Source organism: Artemia sp. Qi Xiang Cuo, chromosome 7 (genome assembly GCF_049724085.1).
Source record: "Artemia sp. Qi Xiang Cuo chromosome 7, ASM4972408v1, whole genome shotgun sequence".
In the NCBI taxonomy this organism is placed as follows: domain Eukaryota; kingdom Metazoa; phylum Arthropoda; class Branchiopoda; order Anostraca; family Artemiidae; genus Artemia; species Artemia sp. Qi Xiang Cuo.
The window spans coordinates 36,574,486-36,599,918 of NC_142800.1; the positions used below are offsets into that span (position 1 = coordinate 36,574,486).

The 25,433-nt window shown below is 35.8% G+C and overlaps 1 protein-coding gene across 1 annotated transcript; it reads left to right on the plus strand.

Moving 5' to 3' along the window:
• Nucleotides 1–1,717: 1,717 nt before the first annotated feature.
• Nucleotides 1,718–24,983, plus strand: LOC148950222 (3-hydroxyanthranilate 3,4-dioxygenase-like). The gene is made up of 6 exons (XM_089091515.1): nucleotides 1,718–1,873; nucleotides 11,311–11,473; nucleotides 12,779–12,885; nucleotides 16,355–16,473; nucleotides 21,248–21,480; nucleotides 24,676–24,983. Exons 1-6 carry the CDS (start codon nucleotides 1,791–1,793, stop codon nucleotides 24,841–24,843), a joined length of 873 nt encoding a protein of 290 aa, XP_088947641.1. The 5' UTR covers nucleotides 1,718–1,790; the 3' UTR covers nucleotides 24,844–24,983.
• The last annotated feature ends 450 nt before the right edge of the window (nucleotides 24,984–25,433 follow it).

The window sequence follows — 25,433 nt, forward strand, 5'->3', positions numbered from 1 at the left end:
CCCAAAAAAAAAACGCAAATTCACAGCGAGATATGCGAAATTAAGGAGAAGTTACTCAAAGCTTGGAAGGTTCACTAAATCTTGCATTTTTATATTGGGATTGGAGATTGCTTTCTAAAAATATTTCTATAAATAGAAAAGAAAATGCTCGATAAATTTTTAATTTGGTGTAGAACAGAAAAGACTAGATATTCCCCTTCCAATTTTTTGTCACACTTATCCCGAAAACAGATAGTCTGGATGAGGTATTAATGATCAAGAACGGATTAGAATGCCGAAAATCAGCAAAAAGCTTTTAAATTTAGTATCAAGGACTGTATTTTTTCCTTGCAGTTGGAGGGGAGGGAGTGGTCCAGGGGTATCACTCTCCCTTATCCTTTTTCACCTTTTGTGCACAAATTTCAGGGTAAAATCAACCACTTTAAAAAACAAAATTTAGTCACAAGGTATTTATAAGAAGAAATAAAAAGAAATTAGTAAATTTAGAAAAAAAAAATAAAAATCAAATAGAAAAAATCTCTACGATGCCGGTCGTGTGGCATCACTAATACTTGGCCAAATACTCTAGGTGGAAGAGAGATTGGTCTGTGTTTAATGTTGTCTTTTCCGAAAGACAGTAATGGTGTCTTGAAAGCTAAAAATAAGGATTCTAAGTTCATTTACTTAACAACAAATTTGTCCAAAAACAAAATTTGACAAACAAATTTTGGCCGCAATTCCCTATGGCCGGGAAGGAAGGGAGATGGATAGAGAAAAAAAGGCAGTAAAATGAAAAACAAACTAAAATAAAAAAAAAGAATTACAAACTCTCAAGTTCAAGTTCTTTATTAATCAATAAAAGAAAATTATTGATTAATAAATTTCTCCCTTACCATATCCGACTGCAAGAAATACGTTAAATTCATTCACTCTATTCGAATTTTTGTTGTGTTTGTTAACGCTTAAAAGACCACCTACTTTGGAAAGCAAAAAATATATTTATTTCGAAGAAAACAAACAACCCGGATATGAAAATCGAAAACCTAGTTTTTTTTTTTATCATAATGGGAATCACGTGACTTTTATAGGGAGACTGGGAATGGATTTCTATGAAAGGCCTTGGCCCTTTACTCTCCTATGGCAAAGTCAAGACTTGTTATGGCTACTTTTAAAGGGGGGGGCCTAGGAGTGTCAATTGGAGGAAGCAGGGGGTATTTTCTCTCCTATATTTCCCCCGTATTTTTGAAAAATACCTTTTTTCGGGGTATTTTTATTTAAAACAGCTTTTTTTTGTATTTTCACTGGAAAATTGAAAAAGAATAAAATTTCCCGCCTCTAGATTTTGAAAATTAAATTTTTTCCCCCTACGTTTGTGTTAATTGATTACAATGGGGGAGTTACTAATTTTACACAAACTTATCAAGCGAAAAAATTAAATAAAATGATTTCAAGAGTCTTGATAATTCAAAACTCAAATACGTATTTTCAGTACGTATGTCAAAATAGACTATTAAAGTTATCGAAATACCAAATTTCATACAGTTTTTAGATTACATTTTTCAACATGAGATATATTGGGGTACTTTAGCCTGCTAGTTCCTCCTCCCCCCTGTGCCCTCGAATACGCCCCTGTTTATAAATATACGCCATCTTTAACAACACCAAAGCAATTATTGGAATGTCAGTTCTAAAATGGATGCTCAAGCTTCCTGTCTGACGAAAGAAGGGTATGCAAATCAAAAAGAGTTTGGTAACCAAAGGCTTGGCACGTTTTCAGTTACAATCTCGACTTGGAAGACATATGAGCAAAAATGGCTTTGATACAGCACAATATTGACGAATGGATTCGAGAAAATCAAAAATATTTTTTGCCACCCGTATGTAACAAAATGATGTAAGTTAATATTATTTTTTTGTTAAGTGATCATTATGTCATAGTTGGAAGGTAGATGGCAATCATCTGTGGATCTATGCCGGGACAAATTTCATATTTTTGTACCATTCTAGTGGGGTAGCTCTACAGAAAGATACATCTTAGTTTCTTTAAATAGAGGTGTTAACATTAGATTTCTTATTATTTTATGCTCTCTCCAAATGTCATATTCACATTTCTGATTATACATACCACCCCTTTCCGCCCCTGATGGTCCCATATAATAGTCCTAAATAATATATTTCTCTGTTGTTTTGAATCTTGGATGACTTTTTTATCTTGGTTAACTGGTTTCTTGATACGTCAATAGCATTACGCCTCTTGATTCCAAAATAATTTAAGATCTGTTTGATATTAAATATTGTTTTAAAATGATGTACTCCTGCATTATTCAGAACACACTCGAGAAGTTAGTTGAATTTACGATCTATCAAAACGGGTTTTATAGCCACAAAGACAAATGACGGGTGGGTGACAGAATGCAATGGACTTGCATAATTTGGGCTATATATTTGCATATTTAGGGGGTGGGGTTAGGTTAGGGTAAGTTATGTTAGGTTATTTTACCCCCAAGCCCCCCTAATGTGCAAATATATAGCCCAAATTATATTAGGTACTGGTGCATTATGCGGGCACCGCGAAGAAGTCAAGTTAGATTAATGCTAATGAAATAAAATAGGATGAATATATAATAGTTTAGGAACAAATTTGGGCTATGTATTTGCACATTAGGGGGGGGGGTATAAAGCAGAGCTTTTTACATCAAAGCTGAAAATTCGCTGTAACTTGGATAGCTACTTCGTGCAATGACGCAATTGAAACTTCATTTTTTATTGTTCCATTTAAAAAAACGTCCGAAATTCTGACTTCTAGGTACTTCCAACTTCATAAATCTTTGTATTTGCATGTGTGACTAGTTGAATACTAGTTTTTTCCTCAGGCAAAAAATGATTTAGCTCCAGTACCTATCTATTGTAGGCCCATATACACGTTAGCCTTTGTTCCTTTCAACTACACCAACCCTTCTAACGGATAAGGGATGATATTATGAATTGCACTGGTGAAAACTTATCTACAACGCGTCCATTTTTCAGTTTCTAGGATAACCTGTGAAAATTTTTACAACCAATTATGTGTTATTTAACATCTCAAAATAAGACAAATTTACGTGTAAGAGAATGTTTTTTTCCGTCTTTTAGAAGAAATTGCTCTTTTATCAGCATATTTACGACGAATTCATGAGTCAAAGAAATATTTTATGGGGGATTAAACCTGGTACTCAGCCCCCCTCTCACCCTGGATAAGGTCAGGACGATGCCCCTGACTTTAATATTTAAATTTTAACATTATTCTCAGCGGACAGTCTTTTTTCAAAACGCATTTTTAGGCTTTCGGTTACTTGAGGCTTTCAAGTCATGGCTGTTTCACTATTTTCGCTCTTAAGGTAGTGCAGGAACAATTCAAGGTCATTCTTAAAACTACCCTTGACAAGATTACCGTTCATCCTTTTACATTTTCATAGTTTAAAAGCACTTTTCGATGCCTCAGGTCCTTCCACTGACTGCTGAAAAGCTTTCATGTATTGATGTGCTCATCTTACAGTTTCAAACAGTTCGTAGTGACGACTTGTAAGTAAGGAGCTACTTGGCCCAATACCACAGTAACTAAAAATATAAAGTACATAATTTGATAACAATAGATACATCAAAACAATTGGGTTTTTATGCTGACTCCAAATAAATAAAATTCATTAAGTTTAACGTTACCCAATAAAAGCTACGAGCCTGAGAAAATTCTCCTGATTTTCGAAAAAGGGGAGGAAAAACCACCGAAAATCCAAGTGATCTTAATGAAAATCACATTATCATATTCAGCATATTAGAAAACCCTGTTGTTGAGGTTTCAAGCTCTTGTATGCAAAAATGTGGAATTTTGGATCCGGGAGCCACTAAAGCGTATCTCGTTTATTTCTGAGCTGAGGTGGTCAGAAAGACACAGTCAGTTTGACAATAGTTTCCGGCTATATCGACCACGCTGAATCTGAATATGGGTGGTGGCAAAGTTGGAGATGACGGCTTGATCTTGTAAAAGCTAAAAAACACCCTTTTTAGGCCTATTAAACGTGTACAGACTGTTTTTTTCTAAGGTTGTACCACTCCAATTTAGTGGTGCGACATCTCATTGTGGTCCTAATATAGTCTTCTCATAGAATATGTTAAGTTTTTTCCGGTATCTTATATAGCCCAGGAGCTATAGGCTAACATTTATTAATTTTCCCCGAAAATCTCAAAATTCAAAGGTTCATTTTCAGCTAAACCACGTATCTCAGACCTTTCTATAATTTTTGTGTTTTACATTCTTTTCCAGAATTTACCTTTCGTATTTAGATTCACAATGCCGTAAAGTTCAAAGCTTAAACTGTTCGGCGAAGCCGTCTAGAATTTTTTGAAAAAGTATAGGCCAAAAAATATATGCAAAAATACATTTTTCAAAAATGATGATGTGACACGTCTTTTATGCTAGAATTTAACGCCATCCGAATATGAACTTTACTTTTCAACCAAATATCAACATTTCTTTTCTTTTCTTTTTTCTTAATTCAAAGTGTATTTACAATGCTGACTGATTTTCAGTTTATCTGCTGATAAGAATGGGACAGTGACAGTCCCCTTACAAATTCTAAGCCAAGAACCTGCCCTGCCCATCTGCAAAGATTGTCCTCTATTAAGCCAACCTTTCAATATAGTTGTGAAAGATTAAATGATTGTGAGTGTTTGAAAAAATTGTTTATGTCACGTGTGCAGTGGGTAACAGCCCGGAAGTACTATCAACAACAACAACAATTTTGTGAACTCTGTTGCTGATTAAACTTGAGGTTGGTAGTGTGATTGAGAAGCTGTACTGTTAGTGGTTAGAGCTAAGAATAGGAACTGAACGACGCCTAATGCCTGCCTTATGTAACTATATAATGTCATGGACAGGTAGGCTAAATAACTTTCAGATTGCTGGAAATGAGTAATAGGCTTCAAGATGAAAACTCAAGACCAGGTTGGAATTAAGAATGAGTTTTTATCTCAAACTAATTGAAGAACATATTGTGACATTTCTATGTAGACTTGGCCTATACTGTAATTACGCTAAGTTAGATCAGGGATTTTTTAGGGTATGTTAGTCTTGATGTTACTGAGACCACCTTAAGCCAATCTACTACAAATCTGTTATTTTGGATACCCTATACCAAATGTATAGACTACAGTCATTCATAAACAGTTGACAAGGGAACATCTTGCTATATTCCGTTGTGCGCTGGCGTCACGCCAATATTCTGGGATGGATTGCTGAACTATATTTCGCGATGCACTGACAGTGAGATTGAAATTGATAAGAAAGATGTATCTGTTGTGTCTTGCATTTTTTACGTTAAAGAATTGAGTTTGAACTCAAAAAAATGTTTAGCTAAAGCTGGTGGTCAGATAAATGCCCAGAAAGACGGTACAAAGGAAGAACTAATTAATGAGCTATACGACTGTTCTGTCGCTTTTCAAGAAAAGGATATTAGAGACGAGACGGTGTTTTGCATGTCCTTCGGATGATCCTTCGGAGGTTCCCAAAGCCTGTTTCAAGACACGTCCAAATATCTCGCGCCGGTTCCTAAACATTAAACGCAAGTTGGAAAAAGCACTAAACATAAAATTTGAAACGCCAACAAACTAATCCGTGAAAGGTGGTGTAGGTGCGAACAAGGGTAGAGTAAATGCTTCTGAGAAACGAGTTTTCTCTATTACTGTGGCAAATCCACCCGAAGTACCAAATCTTACGGAAAAAAGGACATTTGATTGAGAAGTGTGACGTTAGCGATACTGACGTTTGTGTCGTCATCAAAAAGTCACTGGCTGCTCAAAGTTTCCAACCGGGTTTTAGCTGAAAACATTGCAAAAAACCTGAAAAGCGACACTGTGACAACGAAAGTAACCGAGCCCGTCTTCATTGGCGTTGTGAAAGGGATACCTAGTGGTATAGCAGAAAAAGACTTAAAAACTGCCTCACCAGAATGCACAAGAGCTATCCGTATCGGAAGCTCGTCAACTTTCAAAATGTATTTTCCGACAGAAAGTGCCCTTTCCTCTGCAATCCGACACGGTATTCGGATCGAATATGATTGCTTTCGGATAGAGAAATTCCTGTTTATTCTGAAACGCTGCTACAATTGCCAACATTATGGACATGTAGCTTCCGAATGTAAAAATGCGGTAAAGTGTGCTAGATGTTCTGGAGGACATATCTCCAGTCGTGAGCAACCGTGTTCTTCCCCTATGAAATGTCCAAATTGTGGAAGTAAGAGACATTCCTCTTACAGCATCAAGTGTATAAAACTAAACGAAGTTTCGAAATTTCCTGGCTGACTCACCAACTCATCCGTTGTTACCCTTGCTGAAAGTTTTCTTATGCATAATGTACGAAGAGCAGTCTTCCTGATATCAAATTGATTTGATTATTTACGGTGAAAATAAGTTTTTAGTGGTCATGTTCCTTCTTTTTATATTTATATTTCATTTATATTATCTTTTTCTTTCCTTTTCTTTTTATATAGTACTCCGTCATTCCCCTTTTTGTAGACGGGTAAGAAATAGATTATTATTATTAATGCTGGGTATATCTAACATTTGGCATAGCCTTCCCTAGCCTAGAGTTAGGGATATTACTTGTCTTATGTACTACCATCAACCTAATGTACTACTTCACCTCTGCAGTAGTACACCATGGGATCTGTACCTCAGAATTTGAGTACTACACCCCACCATCAGTACTACATTAAACATGGCATAGTTCCTACTGTGCTATACATGGAGTATGACACTTGGTTAGACATAGGTCTCAAATTTGGATCAAATTAGGAAACTATGGATTACGATACAAAACAGGCCAAACGTTCAATGACCAAGACCGGTAGCAGCGTTTATGCTGAATTGGAAGCTGTTAAAAGGATTTTGGTTACTGTTGGCACTAGTCAAGGATCTACGCTTGAGATGCTAAGTAAGATCATGCCACACGAACTTTTGCCCTACGCCTCAACAATATTTGAAGCAGTACCTAGTGAACGTATTAAACTTCGATCGGGTACGAATTCAAGTTTTCTCGAGTTCATTCGCACCTCTGTAAGTTTAGAAAGTTAGCCTAGCGAAGTACCTATTAACACGGTCACGGGAACTGGTGTGGTGGTAGATTTCATGCCGTTAATCCGGTCGCAAGTTCCAGACAAAACCGAAATCGTTGAGGCATTTTGGAACGAATCCTTGCAAGGCTCTTAAATCGACTCCCAAAATCTACAACCGAGCTGCATATTGTAGCTGATCGGTATGACGGAGTGTTCGGCCTTGTAAACATTTCTAAGAATCTTATTGTCCTTAAAGACAGAAGTGGATGTCATGAGCGGAGACGAATTACATTGACGAAGAGTTTTATCTTTACGAAGAGTATGGTGCTAGAAAACTGGGATATTTTCCTTATGCAGTCAGAGAGTAAGGCAAGACTTATCGAATGTATTTTTGAATTGTGGAGCCAAGTCTGTCTTTCTGAATTAAGATTTACCATTTACCTCTCTGGTGGATTCAGTGACAAAATGAAGGTGCTAAAACTGGTCCCATCCGAAATAACGTTAGATCCGAACCCGGACTACGAAGCGAACTTGTGCAGCACACATGAAGAAGCAGACACGCGTGTTGCTCTCCATGTTGCCGAATGCTACAGAAATGGATGTTCCAAAGTAATTGTTGAAGCAAATGACACAGATATTGTTGTCATTTTATTACAGAACAATCGCAAAGTGTTCCTCTGTAGGTGTGACCCAGGCTATGAACCCCAGCTCTACGTTCAGTTCCGTGACAAAGTCTTTCCGATCCATAAAATTGTGAATAGAACATCGTTGGCTGTTATAGAATCAATAGGGCTGCTACATTACATTTGTGGATGTGATACGGTCAGTTTTTTCTTCTCGAAGGGCAAAAAAACATTTGCTACATCTGCTGTTAAATCACAGCTCATTCAATAAAGTGCTGATCTTAAACGGAAAGTGAGGAGTGATATCAAAAACATCATTATGTACGAGCCCAAAATCTTGCGTATCTGTACGAAATTGGCTGTATGGGTATATAGCAAAAAACAGTCCGAACTTGATACTCTCAATGACCTCCGAATTCATTTATTTCCCAGAAAAAAGAACTTGAACAGCTTACCCCCAACAGATGGTTCTTTCGTATATCACGTCAAGAGAGCTATACTTCAGTGGAGCATTATTCTCCAGGCTATGATTCCTAATCCCTCTATCTTCAACCTATTTGAGTTTGTCTGGGCCCATCACGACATTTTAGGAGTCAGTCCAGTAACTTCAGCGCTGACCCCCTGGCCTCCATCTGTCAACAAGGCTTCAACCTTTTGTTGCTGTAAAACTGTGTGTGGTAAAAACCGCCCTTGTTTGGGGATAAATCCATGCGACATTCTTTGCGCATATGGTGGACGATGTGGTGCCGACAGTGACGATTCGGACGAGGATTAGCGGGATTTTTTTGTATGTTTGAGGAAAACCGTTGGGATGTTCGGGAAGTGTATTTTGACAGGCTTTACCTGTAGCTTTACTTACAGTACTTAAAATAATAAACACTCTTTAATCATGTTACAGATTTAAGCTTTCAGCTTCTGTCGAGCATGGTTCTTCCGTGTCCGTTTACTGCCTTGCAAAGCTTCGTAGGTTCATTATAATCTGGATTTACAACTATATTTGGAAGAAAATCAGAGTTTATAGCAGATTAAAAAGCACATAGCAACTAAAGTTGAAACACGATGACCAAGTCATCACTACCCTTGGACTCGGCGTCAAAATTTGCCATAAAAACATGTCCTGCTATACCATTTATAAAAAGAACATTATTAGGCCTACAAATAAGTAATTAGCCTATAACAAACGAAGTTAAGATTGGGCTGCAAAGTAAAGTTCATATTTGGATTTGGCGTTAAATTATAGCATAAAAGATGTGTCACATCATCATTTTGGACAAATGTATTTTTGCATATATTTTTAGGCCTACACTTTCCTAAAAATTCTAGATGACTTCACCAAACAATTCTTTGAACTTTACGGCAATGTGAAGCTAAATACCAAAGGTAAATTCTGGAAACGGATGAACAACAAAAAATTATTAGAAAGGTCCGAGATACGTGGTTTAGTTGAAAATGAACCTTTGAAATTTGAGATTTTCGGGGAAAATTAGTAAATATTAGCCAATAGCTCCTGGGCTATACAATATATCGGAAAAAAATATTTACATATTCTATGAGAAGACCATATTAGGACCAAAATGAGATGTCGCACCACTCAATCGGAGTGGTACAACCTCAGAAAAAAAATAAACAGTCTGTACACGTTTTATAGACCTAAAAAGAGTGTTTCTTGGCTTTTACAAGGTCAAGCCGTGATCTCCAGCTTTGCCACCACCCATATTCGGACAGCGTGGTCGATATAATCGGAAACTACTGTCAAACTGACTGACTGTGTCTTTCTGACCACCTAGTTGTCACATTATAGTGGTCTGGCTCCCGGACTAATTCTTTGCCAGAAGAAAGATCACGGATGCGTGTTTATTTGTTGTTGTTTTTTTCCTAGCGATATGCCTTTTTGATAACCTGAATATCCGTAATTTTAATTTAGTTGAACTTCCACCTCAACACGTCCTGAAATTTTTATCCTAATATTCTTAGTCTTACAAGTAGTTGCAATAGAAATAGTAGTTGGAGAGGAAGTAGTAGTAGTTGTAGTAGTAGCAGTATTAGTTTTAGTTGCATTTGTAAAAATAGCAGTGGTAGTAGTATTAGTAGTAGCGTACACGTATTGCCTTTTCGTCAATTGATCTTCCCCTTTAAGCATATGCCTTTTTATTTAGTTCAACTCTCCCCTGAACATTCTCTGAAAGGCTCGCCTAAATGCCCTTCGTCTTGTTTGGAAAGTAAAGGTCAAACTTTCCCACCATTCTCAATAACATACACTATATGTAAACAATGGACGAATGACATAGCTTACAGCCCTTGGCCGGAGGGCTGTGAGGGGTGATATCCCCAAAAACATTATTACTAGACCTTGCAACTATGCTGAACAAATGGCTATCTAAAAATTTGATGGGATGTCTTTGGAGAAATGATGGGCGTGGGGGGGGGGGAGCGGTTGCCCTCCAATCACTTTTGAGTTTTAAAAAGGGCACAAGAACTTTCAATTTGCAATCGAATGAGCTTCTTTCGAAATTTGTGCGACAACTCCTTCTATACGAAAGGCTTTGGTCGAAAAAAAAACATTTTGCCCACTTAGCCTTTTACTTAGGCAGTGGTATTGCGCTGCATTTGATATGCTACCTTAGTTGAGTTGCGAGACAACTACAAATGTTTTCCCCCGTAGTGTATCTTTGGAAGCTTATATAGTGGTTTGCAGAGGTGTCACCAGTCACAATATCTGGGAGAAGGGAGCCAATGAATTTACCGGCTGGCCAGTAATTTGTATCGAGTGATTTGGGTGATACTAGTATTTGGTTTTCTTGGCTCTTGAGTCCTGGGGCTCGAAGGGACATCCCCCGGAAAACTAGAACGTGCAAGAGTGAAAGAGTGATCTGACTGTCCATTGTTTGACAATCCAGACACTTTTTTTAGATATAATTGTTTCACTGCCAGAGCAGCTACTGGATATTACTAGGATATAAATAGGGTAACTGCTTCAAATCCTCAAATTTCTTCGATTAACTAAATTAATTAGAGCTAATGTTATTGATTATATCATTGATTATAAGAGATAATACTATTAGGTCGACATATATCCCAAATTTCAACCACTTGAGAAATATTTGCCGTTATATGACATTTTTAAAACCACCTTGGCAATCGATATTTAAAGTTAGATAACCACGTATTTCGTGCTGTCAAGTTTCTTCCGTTTTGTTGTTTAAAAAAAAAAAAAAAATTAGGTCCTAAGGTTTAACATAACCGATTTACCCTCAGAAGTTTCATGCGCAGATCTCAAATGTCCCATTTGTAGCGGACAAACCATTATTTTGCCATTCTTATGCAGGTTTGAACCAAATATGCGTGTACCATAACTAGTTAAATTGAGAACATAATTTTGGATCTCCCAGGTTTGGAATAACTGAACGCATTGTAAACCAGTGTTATTATTTGTTATTATTAAAATTAATAAAAAAATCCAATATTCAAAAATCAATTTAGCTAATTGGAAAGATGGAAGGCTAACTTATTATATATTGACCTAAGTTGTAATTTTTTTTTGTTCGAAACCAGCCTTTTTATGCGCACACCACACAGAAACTTAAATTGTGATAAATTTTTATTGAGTAGTCCATTTTTAGGCATGATGGACAGCTAAAAGTGTTTTATGTTGGTGGACCGAACGTTCGAAAAGATTATCACATAGAACTTGGAGAAGAATTCTTTTACATGAGAAATGGTGACATGGATTTGCTAATTATGGAGAAAGGAGTACCAAAAGTTGTCCATATAAAACAAGGAGAGGTAAGCGTACGGAAGGGAATAATATATATATATATATATATATATATATATATATATATATATATATATATATATATATATATATATATATATATATATATATATATATATATATATATATATATATATATATATATATATATATATATATATATATATATATATATATATATATATATATATATATATATATATATATATATATATATATATATATATATATATATATATATATATATATATATATATATATATATATATATATATAGAGAGAGTATATATATATACTCTGGTTTGAATTAAATTTTGAAATATCTGTTTTGTTTAAAGGCTTCGAAATGTTAAATAAGTTTGCTTTCGGGGTTGATATCACCACCACAGCTTTAATGTTATACTCTAATACCCTGCTATGTTAAGACTATCCCCAGAAACACGAAAATTGAATTAAAACTAAAATATAAAAATAAATACTATAAGACATTCTATGCCATATATTCTGCCTATATTTTGGAATATTCGTAGAATGTTCGAAAATTTCTTCCTTTCTTCATTATTTTTATTTGTCATAATTTTTTGTAGCTACTCAATTTTTATGTGGGGGAATATTACAGGAGGGGGATAATTGTCCTGAATAATGTTTACCCCATTGAATCCATTAAAAACGTTATGGCGAAAAAATTAAAAAGTCAAAAAAAGGAAATATTGAAGCCGTATCCCATTCTCAGGTAAACTTCACAGAGTAAAACAAAAAATTGTACATCTTTAACGTATACCCCATAGACTTGGCAATATTTTTGGAAAACTTTTCAGGAACATTGAACTTTCAGAAACAAAAGATCAGTATCAGTCCAATTTTTGAATGGTGTTTCAATTGTGGTTTGTCCGTTCAATCACTTTTGGCTTCTGTATAGGTTACTTCAAAAGGTCTTTTATAGAAGTATATACTAATGTTTTTCTTCTTTTATTTAGCATTTAAGAGAGCTTAGTGGAGGTCTTGGCAAATATTTTTGTTTTATTTTTTGTTTTATCCAATTGCTGATAATTAACCTGGTTTTGTTTAGTCTTTTTCTTAGTACGTTTTTTCTTTCTTGGTTTTTCTTTTACGTTACGCCTGTCCAGTGTGGTCTCATAACGTTTGTAACAATTTTTTGTTGTCCATTTGCAGTAAGGTTCTGTTTGCATAAAGCTCCATATTCAGAAAAATTAAAAGCTACGGACAGGATAATATATTGGAACTAAAACCACCAACTCTTGAAAACATTAACAATATTGTATTTGATTGAAGTGAGGCTTTTACTCTTTCAGGTATTTCTTCTTCCTGGGAAGATACCTCATTCACCTCAAAGGTACGAAAACACAGTTGGGCTTGTAGTTGAAAGACAGAGAACAACAGAGGAGATGGATTGCCTGAGGTAATGTGTATTGTACCAGAGAAGCAGTATTTTTAAGACCTTCTCAAAGTTTCTTTGCACTCTGATGAAGGGAAATCTTGAAAATGGAAAGTTCGAATGCAGCAAGACTGCACGTGAGAAGTTTTATGCCCTTCAAAACTAATCTTAACGAAAAGATCAACATTGATATAACACTAACCACTTCTATATAAAACAAGAATAAAAAGAACAAAGCAGGTAAAAAATTGTTACCAATAATGGATTAGGGGAAAATGTAAATGGCTAAATAAACCAGAACAGATTGCCAAATTGATTTTCTTCAAGATTGCTAAATCAGTTTACTTCAAAAATATAACAGAAAAAACATAATTCAAATTCCAATGGCTGTTATTTTGGCATTTTTCCTTCTAGTGAATCAGCTTAGACGCTTAGGTTTAAAATCAAGACTCCAAACTGTTGTTTCAGACTGTTCATCGACTACTCTTCCTATTCTAAAGCCTATTTTAAAAATATACACACTATTCTAACGATTATTGATCTATTACCCTTCTAAAAAGTCGAATAGCAAAGACACAGGGGGTTTCTTCTCAGTTGAAAAAAGTTTATATAAGACTAGAAGATAAGTGCAAACTAAGATTCGAATATTGGAAGCCAGTGTAAAGACAGTGGTCAAATATAGTTCTGAAGCGTGGGTGCTTCTCAAGGTTGAGGAAGATTTGAGGAAGTGTCTAAGGATAGCCTTAGGTACTCGTTTGACAGTAAGCTGCGTGAAAATGTAGTTCGATCCCAATTTCTAGGGCTATAATGAAAGAAAGGTTAAGACGATTAGACCAAATATTACTGATAAAGGATGACAGATTGCCAAAGACTGTGCTTTTTGGAAATTCACCCGGGGTCAAAATAAAAAACAGGATGTCCCCAAAGAAGGTGGGAAGAGCTCATAAGGAAGTATGTAATGGAAAGCAGGACTTCTTAAGAGAGGGTAAAGAGTGAAGCTTGCATAGATTTTGGTGGAGGAGGAGCGTGCCCAGCTCCAATGGCCTCAAGTGACCTGGTGCTGCAGTTAGTTGTTACAGTTAGTAGTAGTAATAGTAATACTCCTCTTCCCTGTCTTAAAAGCCTTAGCATATTAAGCCGGAATTTATCAAACTAGGGATGCACTCCTGTAGACGAAGAGTCATAGTATATTAAGACAAATTAGACATATATCCAAAGAAGAATATTTTATTTTTAACTATTTGATTTCCATTAGCTTTACACATAATGAATGACACTTAGAAGTTCAATTAGAAAGCATCAATAAAAAATAATTCGATATGACGACCAATTGACGAAACAGAAAATTAGACTTAGATTTATATATTATAAAGGGATTATGAAGGGGCTGACATTATTTTTCACCGGCTCCAAAATTCTGCCTTTTCCTTAATTTATGCGCTCTTCTTATTCAAATTATCAAATCAACTTGTTATGACGAGGAGGTACCTAAAAGAAACAGGACTGTTGTTTTGGAAGACGGTGTTTCTGCAGTACTGGGCTTTTGTTGTTTGGAGCATGTAGAGGTACTTATCATCAGTCAGTGTGTCAATTGTCATCACTGTAGAAGGTTGCGTTCTGCTTATGTAAAAATTAACGTTATTGCTGCTCGTCGTTTTTTTTTCTGATGGCTGATTTTATTAAAAAAAGCGCTGGATATATACTTAGTTTCAGGATTATATCCATAGCACCATTATTCATCACCTGTGATGGCTTTGGAAAAAATTTTTTGATCATTCTGGAACTCAGTCTTCAAAGCAAAGTATGATGGTTTTGGTTTTATTTTTACTGTGCAGTCAACATTGGAGGAAAAAATTTTGATGGAACCATTCTCAGCCCCATTCTCTTTATTCATGATTCTCTGTACTGAATTTTAAGCCACTCTAGTTTTCTTCGAAAAAAGGCTCTGGTGTCGATCTTTCTAGATGATTTTACAAATTTTTTTTTACATTTCTATCAATTCGAGCCGTTCAAGGACGCCAGGAGTTTGATTGCCAATTAATATTTCACCACTTTTGAAGCGGCAAAACCACCTAATACTTGAATTTTCCCTATAAGATGATCCTTGTAGGCCGTTTTTAACATTTCAAAGGTTTCCATGGTCGTTTTTCCAAGCAGGAAGCAAAACTTCACGGCCACGCGCTGTTCACAGAAATGAGCCATCAGTTGCACAGTAAAGTGTAAATTACGTTCAGGCTTTAGAACACACAGGGGGCGTTAGCCCCGCTCTTCTTTGTGGTAGTTTTGCTCGTTTGAGTTTTATTTTGTTATTTATTGTAATTTCTGTTCGTTTTGGGTTTCATTAATTTCTTGATGTTGATTTATTGTATTTGTACCCTAGAAAAATTGTTTGACTTTATTTCTTCTCGTGTTTGGTTCAATTTAGCTCTTTGCTTTTCTTTGAAAAACTCCTTTGTGGAATTTTTTAAAAAATTAATTTCTGTTCATTTTTAATTGACATTATCATCCTCATTGGTTGGAAAAAGAAAATTTTAAATCTTTCTGGTTTCTCTCTATGGGAGTCCCGATATTGGCTGGCTATTCATATTTGGATAAAAATTTGCAATAATTTTTTATGATAGCAGTACAATCATACTTTGGCTGGATGGGTACGAAGAATAATATTCAAATAAGTGGGTTGAAAATCTGCATGATCCTTGGGGTCCTGTAGGGAGGACGGACCTCTGGCTCCTATCATGTTCCGATCCTTAATATAGAAACGGATTAATGAACAATCCCCTCCACATGCCCTGAAAGCTTCAACTTAATTCCATTAGCCGTTCCTGAGAATTAGCAGATACGCCCTTTTGTCAAACCTTGATGCACATAGAGTCTTTGGATTTAGTTTAACATTCCCAAAAACGTGCTCTTGCGTTCCAGCGTAATACCCTTAGTTTTTCCTGGGACATTGTACGAACGCCTTTTTGACAATCTGGATACACGTTTTTTATTTCGACCTAGTTCTACATCCTCCTCAACTTTCCCTCAAAATTTTAACTTAATATCCTTTTACACTCCTGAGATATGTAAAGACCGAGTTTGGGATCTAACAAAAGAAAAAAGAAGTGGAAGAAAGATGACCATTTTGTACACCATTATCGTCTGCTGTAAGACAATTTGTATGGCCTTAATTAAAATTAAAGGAAAGGATATTTTTCAATACCAGGATACAATTTTTGGGGGAAGGAATAACAATCTTGGGGTGATGATACCCCCTACACCCCTCCTTAGCCGATCCCTGTCAAGGGATCGGCTAAGGTTTTGGCCAACATAATCTTCAGCTTCTTAATGTATAAAGACCTAATAGTTTAACACACGCCCATCATCTTAATACAATAATAGTTCCATGGAGCTCGGCTAAACTATGATTTCTGTTCGGTTTTGTTATCGGAAATAATTACCATTTGAAATGTTTTGTTGCCATTTCAATAATTACCATTTGAAATGTTTTCAGGTATTACACTAAAGATGCTTCTCAAATATTATACGAAAGGTGGTTCCATTGTGTTGACCTTGGGGCTCAATTAAAGCCATTAATTGAAGATTTTTTTGAGTCGGAAGAGTACAAAACAGGTTGGTAAAGCTCTTAGCACACTCCTTGAGCTTTTTTATTACCTTTTTTTTATATAAGAAATAAATAAAGAAGATATAGCAATACCAAATACTATTTTTTATTAAAAAAATAAATGACGGGACAAATTTCAATATATTTCACTTTACCTTATTTTGTTGTCACCCCAACCATCTGTCAGTTAGTTTCTAATGACTATCGTTTACTTTCACCGCGTAAGATAGCCATGTCGCACCTTTGTTTGTTAAATAATATAATCTTCGTCGTTATCTTTCTCGTTTAAAATGCATCTAATTGAATTATATTAAAGGGTAAAATTTAGAATAGATATTAATTTAGGTAATTCATGACATGTTGAAGATCGAATCCTTGACATATTCCGTTTAGAGGGATTTTCCCTGTTTTACTAACTTTAACAATTTGATAAAGACCCTCGTTGCCATGTCTGGAGCAGTCTTTTTGTTCTTGCACACACCTTTGGAAGGCTTAGCAATAAAATATTATTTCTAGCACTATCATTTTTTTTATGAATATTTTCACAATTTCGTAGACACGAATACAGGCTAAATGGATAAACATTTCACTATGAATCTTTAGGTAATTTTACACAACTTCTGAACAACAATGAAGCAAACAAAGATGGATTCTCGAGAGAATTTGCATTGACACTGTGATTCTTTTTTCTAGTTTCCTCATTTGATAAATTGGTTCTGTCCATCGAAAATCAAACAGCCACAAAAGCGAAATTTCTTGAAGAGGAAAAATGTTCTTTTTATTATAATATTTTGCCTTGTAGATGCCCTTAAATTTTTTCTCACGACATTTTCTCATCAAACAGTTCGTGGTAACGAACTGTAAGTAAGGAGCGATCCGGCTCAATGGTAACCGAAACTCTAGAAAACGGTATTTTGATACAAATAGATACACTAAAAGAATCAAATTTTAATGCTGATTTCAAATATATAAGTTTCATCAAGTTCTACCTATCAAAAGTTACGCGCCTGAGAAAATTTGGCTGATTTTTGAAAAAAGGGGGAAAGACCCCCTAAAATTTAGAGAACCTTAATGAAAATCACACCATCATATCCCGCGTATCAGAAAACCCTACTGTAGAGGTTTCAAGCTCCTATCTACAAAAATGTGGAATTTTGCATTTTTTGCCAGAAGAAAGATCACGGGTACGTGTTTATTTGTTTGTTTTTTTTTGTTTTTTTTTTTGAGGGGTGATCGTATCGACCCAGTGGTCCTAGAAAATCGTGGGAGGGCTCATTCGAACGGAAACTAAAAATTCTAGTGCCTAATTTACGTGAACAAAAATATTGGAGGGCAACTAGGCCCTTTCTTACGCTCATTTTTTTCCAAAGTCACCGGATCAAAATTTTGAGATGGCGATTTTGTTCAGCATGTTCGAAAATATTATAAGTATGTCTTTTAGGATGACTTAATCCCCCAAAGTTCCCGGAGGGAGGGCTGAAAGTTATGAACTTTACCCAATGTTAACATATAGTATTGGTTATTGGGAAGTATACAGACGTTTTCAGGAGATATTTTTCCTGGTAGTGGGGGGGAGGATGGGTGAGTTGGAGGTTATGTGGGAGGATCTTTCCATGAAGGAAGTTTTCATGGGGGAAGGGAAATTGTTATGAAGGGGACACCGGACTTCCCAGCATTATTTAAAAAAAGATCAGAAATTAAATACAAAAAACCAGAAATAAAAAAACCTCGCTCTTTACGCTAAAGTTTGACTTTCTCACTACTCTATTTTTTTTAAACAATGAAAAACTTTAGCGTAAAGAGCGAGGCGTTGAGGAGGGGACAGCCCCTTTCATATACGGAATAATTTCTGTTCGTTTTAAGTTTTAATGTCGCTCCTTACTTTCAGGTAAAAAAAACTTGTTTTTTTTTATTTAATCCCATTTGAGAACGCCCTGATTTTTGTTTGGCCCGAGATGACTGGCTGACAAGGACTATATTTGGTTACTTGGCATCCGTCATCCGCAGAATGTGTCCTAGCCATCTCAACCTTTCTCTCAGCAGGATTGAACCACATTTTTGCACAGCTTACTGTTTGAGATACGGTCAGTCTGTCGGTTATCCTAAACAATCCCTGGGCAATTTCTCTGGAAAATTTCTAGCAAATCCTCCTCCATTTTTTTGAGTGCCCATGCTTCAGAGCCACACTTGACCACTTTCTTCACTTTAGCTTCCAATATTCTAATCTTGGCTCGAAGACTTGTCTTCCTATTCTTCAAAACTTTTTTTAACTGTGAAAAATACCCTGGGCCTTGGCTATTCTATTTTTAACATCTTCACCGCACCTACCTTCTTTACTAATAGCGCTACTTAGGTAGGTGAAGCTTCCACTTGATCGATCTTCTCATTACCCATCATCACCTCTTCACCTTCACGTATTCATAGTCTTAACGATTTAGTATTCTTAACATTTAGTTTTTAAACCCATTCTTGCACCCTGCAGTTGCAAAACCTCTATAAGTTTTTCATTTTGCTAATATTTCCAGCTAGGATACTCAAATCATTAGCATAATAAAAGTCTATGAAATTTTTATTTCTCCAATCAATTGCATATTTTCCTATTGCCTTTGATGTGCTCTTTAGGACAACGCCCATCAAAATGATCCATAAAATAGGAATAGAACGCAACCCTGTTTAACTCCTGATTTAGTACGAAACCAGCTAGTTACTTTATTTCCTACCTTAATCGCAGCAATTTTATTCTCGCACATAGCACCAACCTCTTTATTGTGTTTATCTGGTAGGCCATACAGCACAAGCACCACCCTCTTTATTGTGTTTATCTGGTAGACCATGGAAGGATAGCACTTTCGCTAAGGCTCTTCTATCAGCTGAATCAAACACTTGCTCATATTCTATGAAACTGAGGGCTCAGACACTTCTCAATTATTAAACCCTTCCTAAAACCATACTGTTCTTCTCTTAAATTTTTATCTATAGCATATCGAAGTCTAAAAAGCATCATCATACTAAGTGATTTGCTTCCTTCTGAAACCAGGCTAATACCTCTATAATTACCACACTCACTCTTATCACATTTCTTATGGAAGGGTTTTCCTAAAATCGCTGAGTACTTCCATATTTTCAAAAGTCATATTTGTAATCTTCAATAGCTTATCTCTAACCTTACAAAAACCAAATTTAAAAAGACTCATTTATCACACTATCAGCACCAGGGGCCTCATTATTTTTAAATCCTCTTCACTAATTCTTCCTAGCAAAATTGATCTTCCTTTGCATCCAAAGTGTCACAAACTTTTTATTCTTTTCTATATCCTTTTCTGTAACTCTATCACGGTTTAACGCATTCTCAAAATATTCTGCTTATCTCTCTTTAACTCTCTCCTTAAAATCAATTTTCACCCCGTTTTATCTTTAACTGGGACAAATCTGGATCGACTATTCCCTCTCAATTTATTAAAATGCAATTGCCATATTTTATTATTATAAAGTCTGGCTGCATCTTCCAGATCTTCGATAATTTTATCAATGGCCTCCACATCACACCTCCTTAGTTTATATTTTAATACTTGCTCCATTTTCCTTACATTCCTCTTATTTTCATACGATCTATCATTCAAATGATTCATGTACAAGCCTCTTCTCTATTAAACATAAAGCATTTTCACTGATATTCCTCGCTGCGTCTCTAATGTTTTTTTTCCCTAAGATGCCATCAGCGACTTCAAAAACTATTTTCCGAAAATTATTCCGTCCACCTTCTACATTGTCAAATTTTCAACTTTTAAGACTAGTATTCAACTGTTCCTGGAAATTTTCTCTCAAATTCTGACCCTGGAGTCTATTAACGATATAGCTTCCCGGAAGGTAGTTCAATTCGAAAATTTCAGCTTTAATTAATCCTAGACAATACTATAGGGTGACTTGTACTTTTAACGTCAATAAAAGCATTCCTATATACCCTAATATCTTGTATCGATCATGCCAGTCTTCGGTTTACAATAATATGACCAATGAGGTTAGCTGCCTTACCATCATGTTAACACCATTTTATATTATGGGCCATTTTATGACCAAACAATGTTATAAATACTTGTAGATTGTCGTACCTACGAAATTCCAAAAGTCTAAAACCATTGCTGTTTTCTTTTCCTATACCAAATTTATCTAGGCTAGGATATCATCTATCCCTTTTACCGATCTGTGCATTGAAATCACCTAATAAAAAATACCATATATTTATACATGGGCCCCTGCCTATTTATTTCTTTAGCTGCGAGTAAAATTCATCTGAGTCACTACTATTTCTCTCAGTAAGTTCTGCACAGGCAAGTGTTACTCTGACTGATACCCTGCGCTTATAATCATAAAATAAGTGACTGCCATTCCATTATTAATACCTCTCCAACCTAAACAAGAGCTGGCAGCTTCCTTATTCATTATGAGCCGTACTGCCTGTCTATGTACTCCATCCTTTCTGCCTGAATAAATAAATTCTATGTCACCTAATATCATGTTTCCTACCCCTGGATTATGAGATTCTGTGACTCATAATAAGCCAGTTTGAAGCACCACTAAAACAGGATTATAAATATTTTGGATTTAGATTAATTTTAAAACAAATTCAGTCAATATACTAAAAACTTCCAATAGTTTTGACCCCTTTGAAGTTGGGCTTACAGTGAAAAAAATGTTTTATTTGAAAAAAAATATTGTTTTCTAAACGTCGTTACATTTTTTTTTTATTTTAAGAGAAATGAGTACATAGTTCTCTATTTTTAGGCAACCCATCTCCCAATTCAAGACTGACAGTCGCTTCATATGAGCCAGATGAGCTTCGTACTGTGGGAGATCCATTTTCTTTGGAAGACTGGTTAAAGCGTAATCAACAAGTGATCGATCACATGGGAAAACTTAGTCTGTTCGGAGGAAGCTATCGATCCCAGATTATTGTTTACGGTCCTGGCGAAGACGAAACCATTCATGAAGATGAAGATACTCTCCTTTGGCAACTTGTAAGTTGGATGTTGTTTCAAATAGCTTTGACGGGTCTCATGTCTTAACTGAAGGCTCATTCAATTGGAAATTGAAGTGGCTTGTGCCCTTTCTAATAGTCGAATAGCCCTTTCTAATTGTGCCCTTTCTGCCTTCCCAAGGCCAGAACGTAATTTGCACTTTACTGAAAAAAAACACAAATGAATGTGCATTGTCAGTTTAATATACATATACTGATATTTAGTAATCAAAATGTTAACATTATTTGATTTATTAAAGTTATAAAGTAAGAACATTTATATTTTTTTCAGTAAAGGGCAAATTATGTTCTAGCCTTGGGAAGGCATAGGGGGTTTTGAGCCCAACTTATGTTTATTTCTGCTCGTTTTGAGTTTGACTCGGTTATTTATTGTAATTTCTGTTCGTTTTGGGTTTCATTTGTTTATCGATGCCGATTTGCGGTAGTTTCACGCTTCGTAGATTATTTGATTTTATTTTTGCTAGTTTTTTGTTTAATGGAGTTCTTTACTTTTCTTTGAAAAACTTATTTTGTGGAAAAAGTTTTTTTTAATTAATCTTAAAAATGGGGGAGAAAGAGGAGAAAAGTATTGAAGCAGCAAGAAAAATTCTAATTACAACAATTTTATAGGAAAACATGAAGAAAATCGAGATGGCTCCGAGAAGTGGTGGTTTAACGGTGGTTTGCTGTAGAAGCAGGTGTGCGACAGGGCTGCATTCTGTCGCCGCTACTATTTTTCATTTGCCATAGTTATAAACTTCGTTCTCCGTGTTCTCCCTGGATGCAAACTTAATGGTGGGGTTCAAATAAATCCAATGAGAGAACTAGCAGATGACGCCTTTGCCGACGGTATTGCTCTGCGTACCCATGACCCAGAAGAGATGCAGCATAATATAAACAAACTTGAAGGAGTGGTCAATTTTGTGGGACTTCATATCGCCACCAAGAAGACGAAATCTATGTCAAACGCGGTTATTCGCGGTATTGGAAAAGGATTTCTCGTTAATGGCGAAGAAATCTAAGTGGTGACAGGGTTCGAATATCTTGATTTTATCGTTTCGCAAGATTTGGATTACAAAAGAGAAATTTTATGTCGAATTGGTCTTTGGTTACCTCAGAAATGTCTGGAGGAGTTTAAATATTTTCCCAGAAGCTGAATTTTAGAATTCATGGCAGCAACGTTCTGTCTTTCCTTACAATATGCTTTAGAAACCTGGGGTTTCAGTGCGGAAAGGGGAAAGCGACCCCTTGTCTAAGGTCGATATTGAATATACACTGGATAGAACGAATAAACAATGAAGATATTTACCGCATTACTAACCGTACTCCTATCATTGAAATATTTCGAAGATGTCACTGGATGTACTAAGAACATATGGTACGGATGGGTGACGGAAGGCTACCATATGATTTTTGGGGATGGACGCTGCAGGCGCTCTGGCTGCAGGCGTGGGACAGGTTAAATTCTTTGCGTTTTGATTGTTAATGGTGAATACTAGAGGCTACACTTTATTCTAATATCAACTTTATTGATTAGTTTCATTTCTGTTTTTGAGGAAAATTTTAGGTCCCCATCTCTAAAGCGATCTTTTCTATTGGTGGTAAGGTTATAATCTTTGTTACGATGTAGTTCATAGTCTAAAAATGCATTAAAAAACAAACGTGTCAAAAAAGAAGCCTTTTCTTATAAGACTTTTTTTAATAAGAAAATTCTATTTTGGCGCAATCTACAACCAATTGACAAATCCAACATATAACGGTCTGTTTTGCAGGGTATCCCTTCATCACAGGGTACCTTTTCTATGATAGCATGAAAAAATTTATTGAAGGCGGTGTAAAACTTACTTAGATAGGTCCTCCTAAACTCGAAGGTGCATAAGGTAGTGACAGTGGATCGTCAGTTAGACCTGTCCCACGCCTGCAGCCAAAGCTCCTCCAGCGAAAACCTTGCCATTATTGCCTCTTTTCAATGAATCGGCCCAGTCTCATTTTAGGCTTCCCTGACTTACAGAGACCAGGGGGTGTAGATCCACACACATCATATGGTAGCCTTTCGTCACCCATCCCTACCATATGTTCCTAGTACATCCTGTGGTATCTTAAAATTATTTCAATGATAGGAGTGCGGTTAGTAATGTGGTAAATTTCTTCATTGTTTACTCGTTCTACCCAGTGTATATTCAATATCGACTTTAGAAAATTACTGTCAAAGCCTTGAAGTCGCTTTCCCCTTTCTGCACTGAACCATATTGCAAGGACACACAGAACATTGCTGCCATAAATTCTAAAATTCAGCTTCTGGGAAAATATTTAAACTCCTCCAGACATTTCTGAGGTAACCAAAGACCAATTCGACATAAAATTGCTCTTTTGCAGTTCAAATCTTGTGAAAGGATAATACCGAGATATTTGAACTCTGTCACCACTTAGATATTTTAGCCATTAACTAGAAATCCGTTTCCAATAGCGGGAATAACCGTGTTTGACATAGATTTCGTCTTATTGGCGGTGATATGATGTCCTACACAATTGGCAACTCGTTCAAGTTTGTTATATTCTGTTTCATATCTTTTGGACCATGGGTACGAACAGCAATACCGTCGGCAAAGTCACCATCAGCTAGCTCTCCCATTAGGTTTAGCAGATCCCCACCATTGAGTTGCATCAACAGAGAACGGAGTCTATAACTATGGCAAATAGTAGTTGGAACAGAATTCAGCGGTGCTGTACACCTGATTCTACAGCAAACCATTGTTAAACCGCTCTCTGACTGTACAGCAACATATAATATACTGATATAGTGCTTTTATTAAATTGAAAATTTTCGGTGGAATCCCATAGTGCAGCAGAACCTTCCACATGGTTCCATGGTGGATGGAGTCAAAGGCTTTGAGGAAGGCCATAAACACCATAAGTATCTGAATTTGCCACTCATTACATTCCTCAGGCAAAGCTACTAGGTTAAATAGGGGTCGCAGCATGATCTATTTGGAAGAATCACTTCTCAATATTTTCTCCACTGGTGTGTGAACCTCTTTTTTTTTTTTTTTTTTTTTTTTTTTTTTTTTTTTTTTTTTAATCTGAAAGTAAAACTAGTTTTACTTTCTATGTAGTATGTAGTATTTACTTTCTATTTACTTTGTATGTAGTTTTACTACATACTTATCTGACACTCAATGCTATTCATTTGTTTCAGAGAGGATCTTCAACAGTTGAAGTTAAAGACGAGCCAACTAGAGCTCTGAGTGCGAATGATATGATTATAGTGAGACGTGGACGCCAGTTCAAAATCAGGAGATCGGAAGGGGCAAGAGTCATGCAGCTTGTAATGGGAAACTTCGAGTCTTCAAAAGTGATACGTTGAATCTGTGCCAATTAATTCGTGAATTCTTGCGCTTCTTGAATTTGTTTACCTACACTTAGCCATATTACTAAATATGTGACCTGCTTATTATAACACGATTTAGTAAATTTTTTGAATATTATCCTTCCAGCTATGTTTTTAGACGATAGTTATCAAAGAAGCTTTTTTTTCATCGTTTAATATTGCAGACAAAAGTATTTTAAACATGCTTTTAATAAATAGAATTCAGAAGTAGTACAAACAAGACCCAAGAAGAAGAAAATAAACCCATAGAGCTAGCTCATATTTAGAATAATGTCTGTCAACACCCTTTTTTGGTATTGAAGCTCTTAAATTTAATTTTCCAAGAGGGCCATATCGATCAATCTGCTAATTTGAAGTTAGCTAGGTTTTTTGGATTATATAATTTGGGAAGTTTTAGAAAAAACGGGTAAAAAAGCCCCAAATTTAGTTCTTATGCAAATCGCATCATATTCATCAAGCCTTAAAGCCCTAGAGACAAAGTTTTAGCCTTCAAATTCTCTATCGATAAAAACGCTGAATTTTGTATTTTTACTGAGAAAGATAGCTATAGATGTGGGTTTGTTTTC

Bases quoted from the DNA above. Each gene is read 5' to 3' on its own strand.
- LOC148950222 (XM_089091515.1), top strand. From the start codon at position 1,791: ATGGCTTTGATACAGCACAATATTGACGAATGGATTCGAGAAAATCAA. The intron at 1,874-11,310 runs GTAAGTTAATAT...GTCCATTTTTAG, and splicing joins CCCGTATGTAACAAAATGAT to GCATGATGGACAGCTAAAAG. The intron at 11,474-12,778 runs GTAAGCGTACGG...TTACTCTTTCAG, and splicing joins TCCATATAAAACAAGGAGAG to GTATTTCTTCTTCCTGGGAA.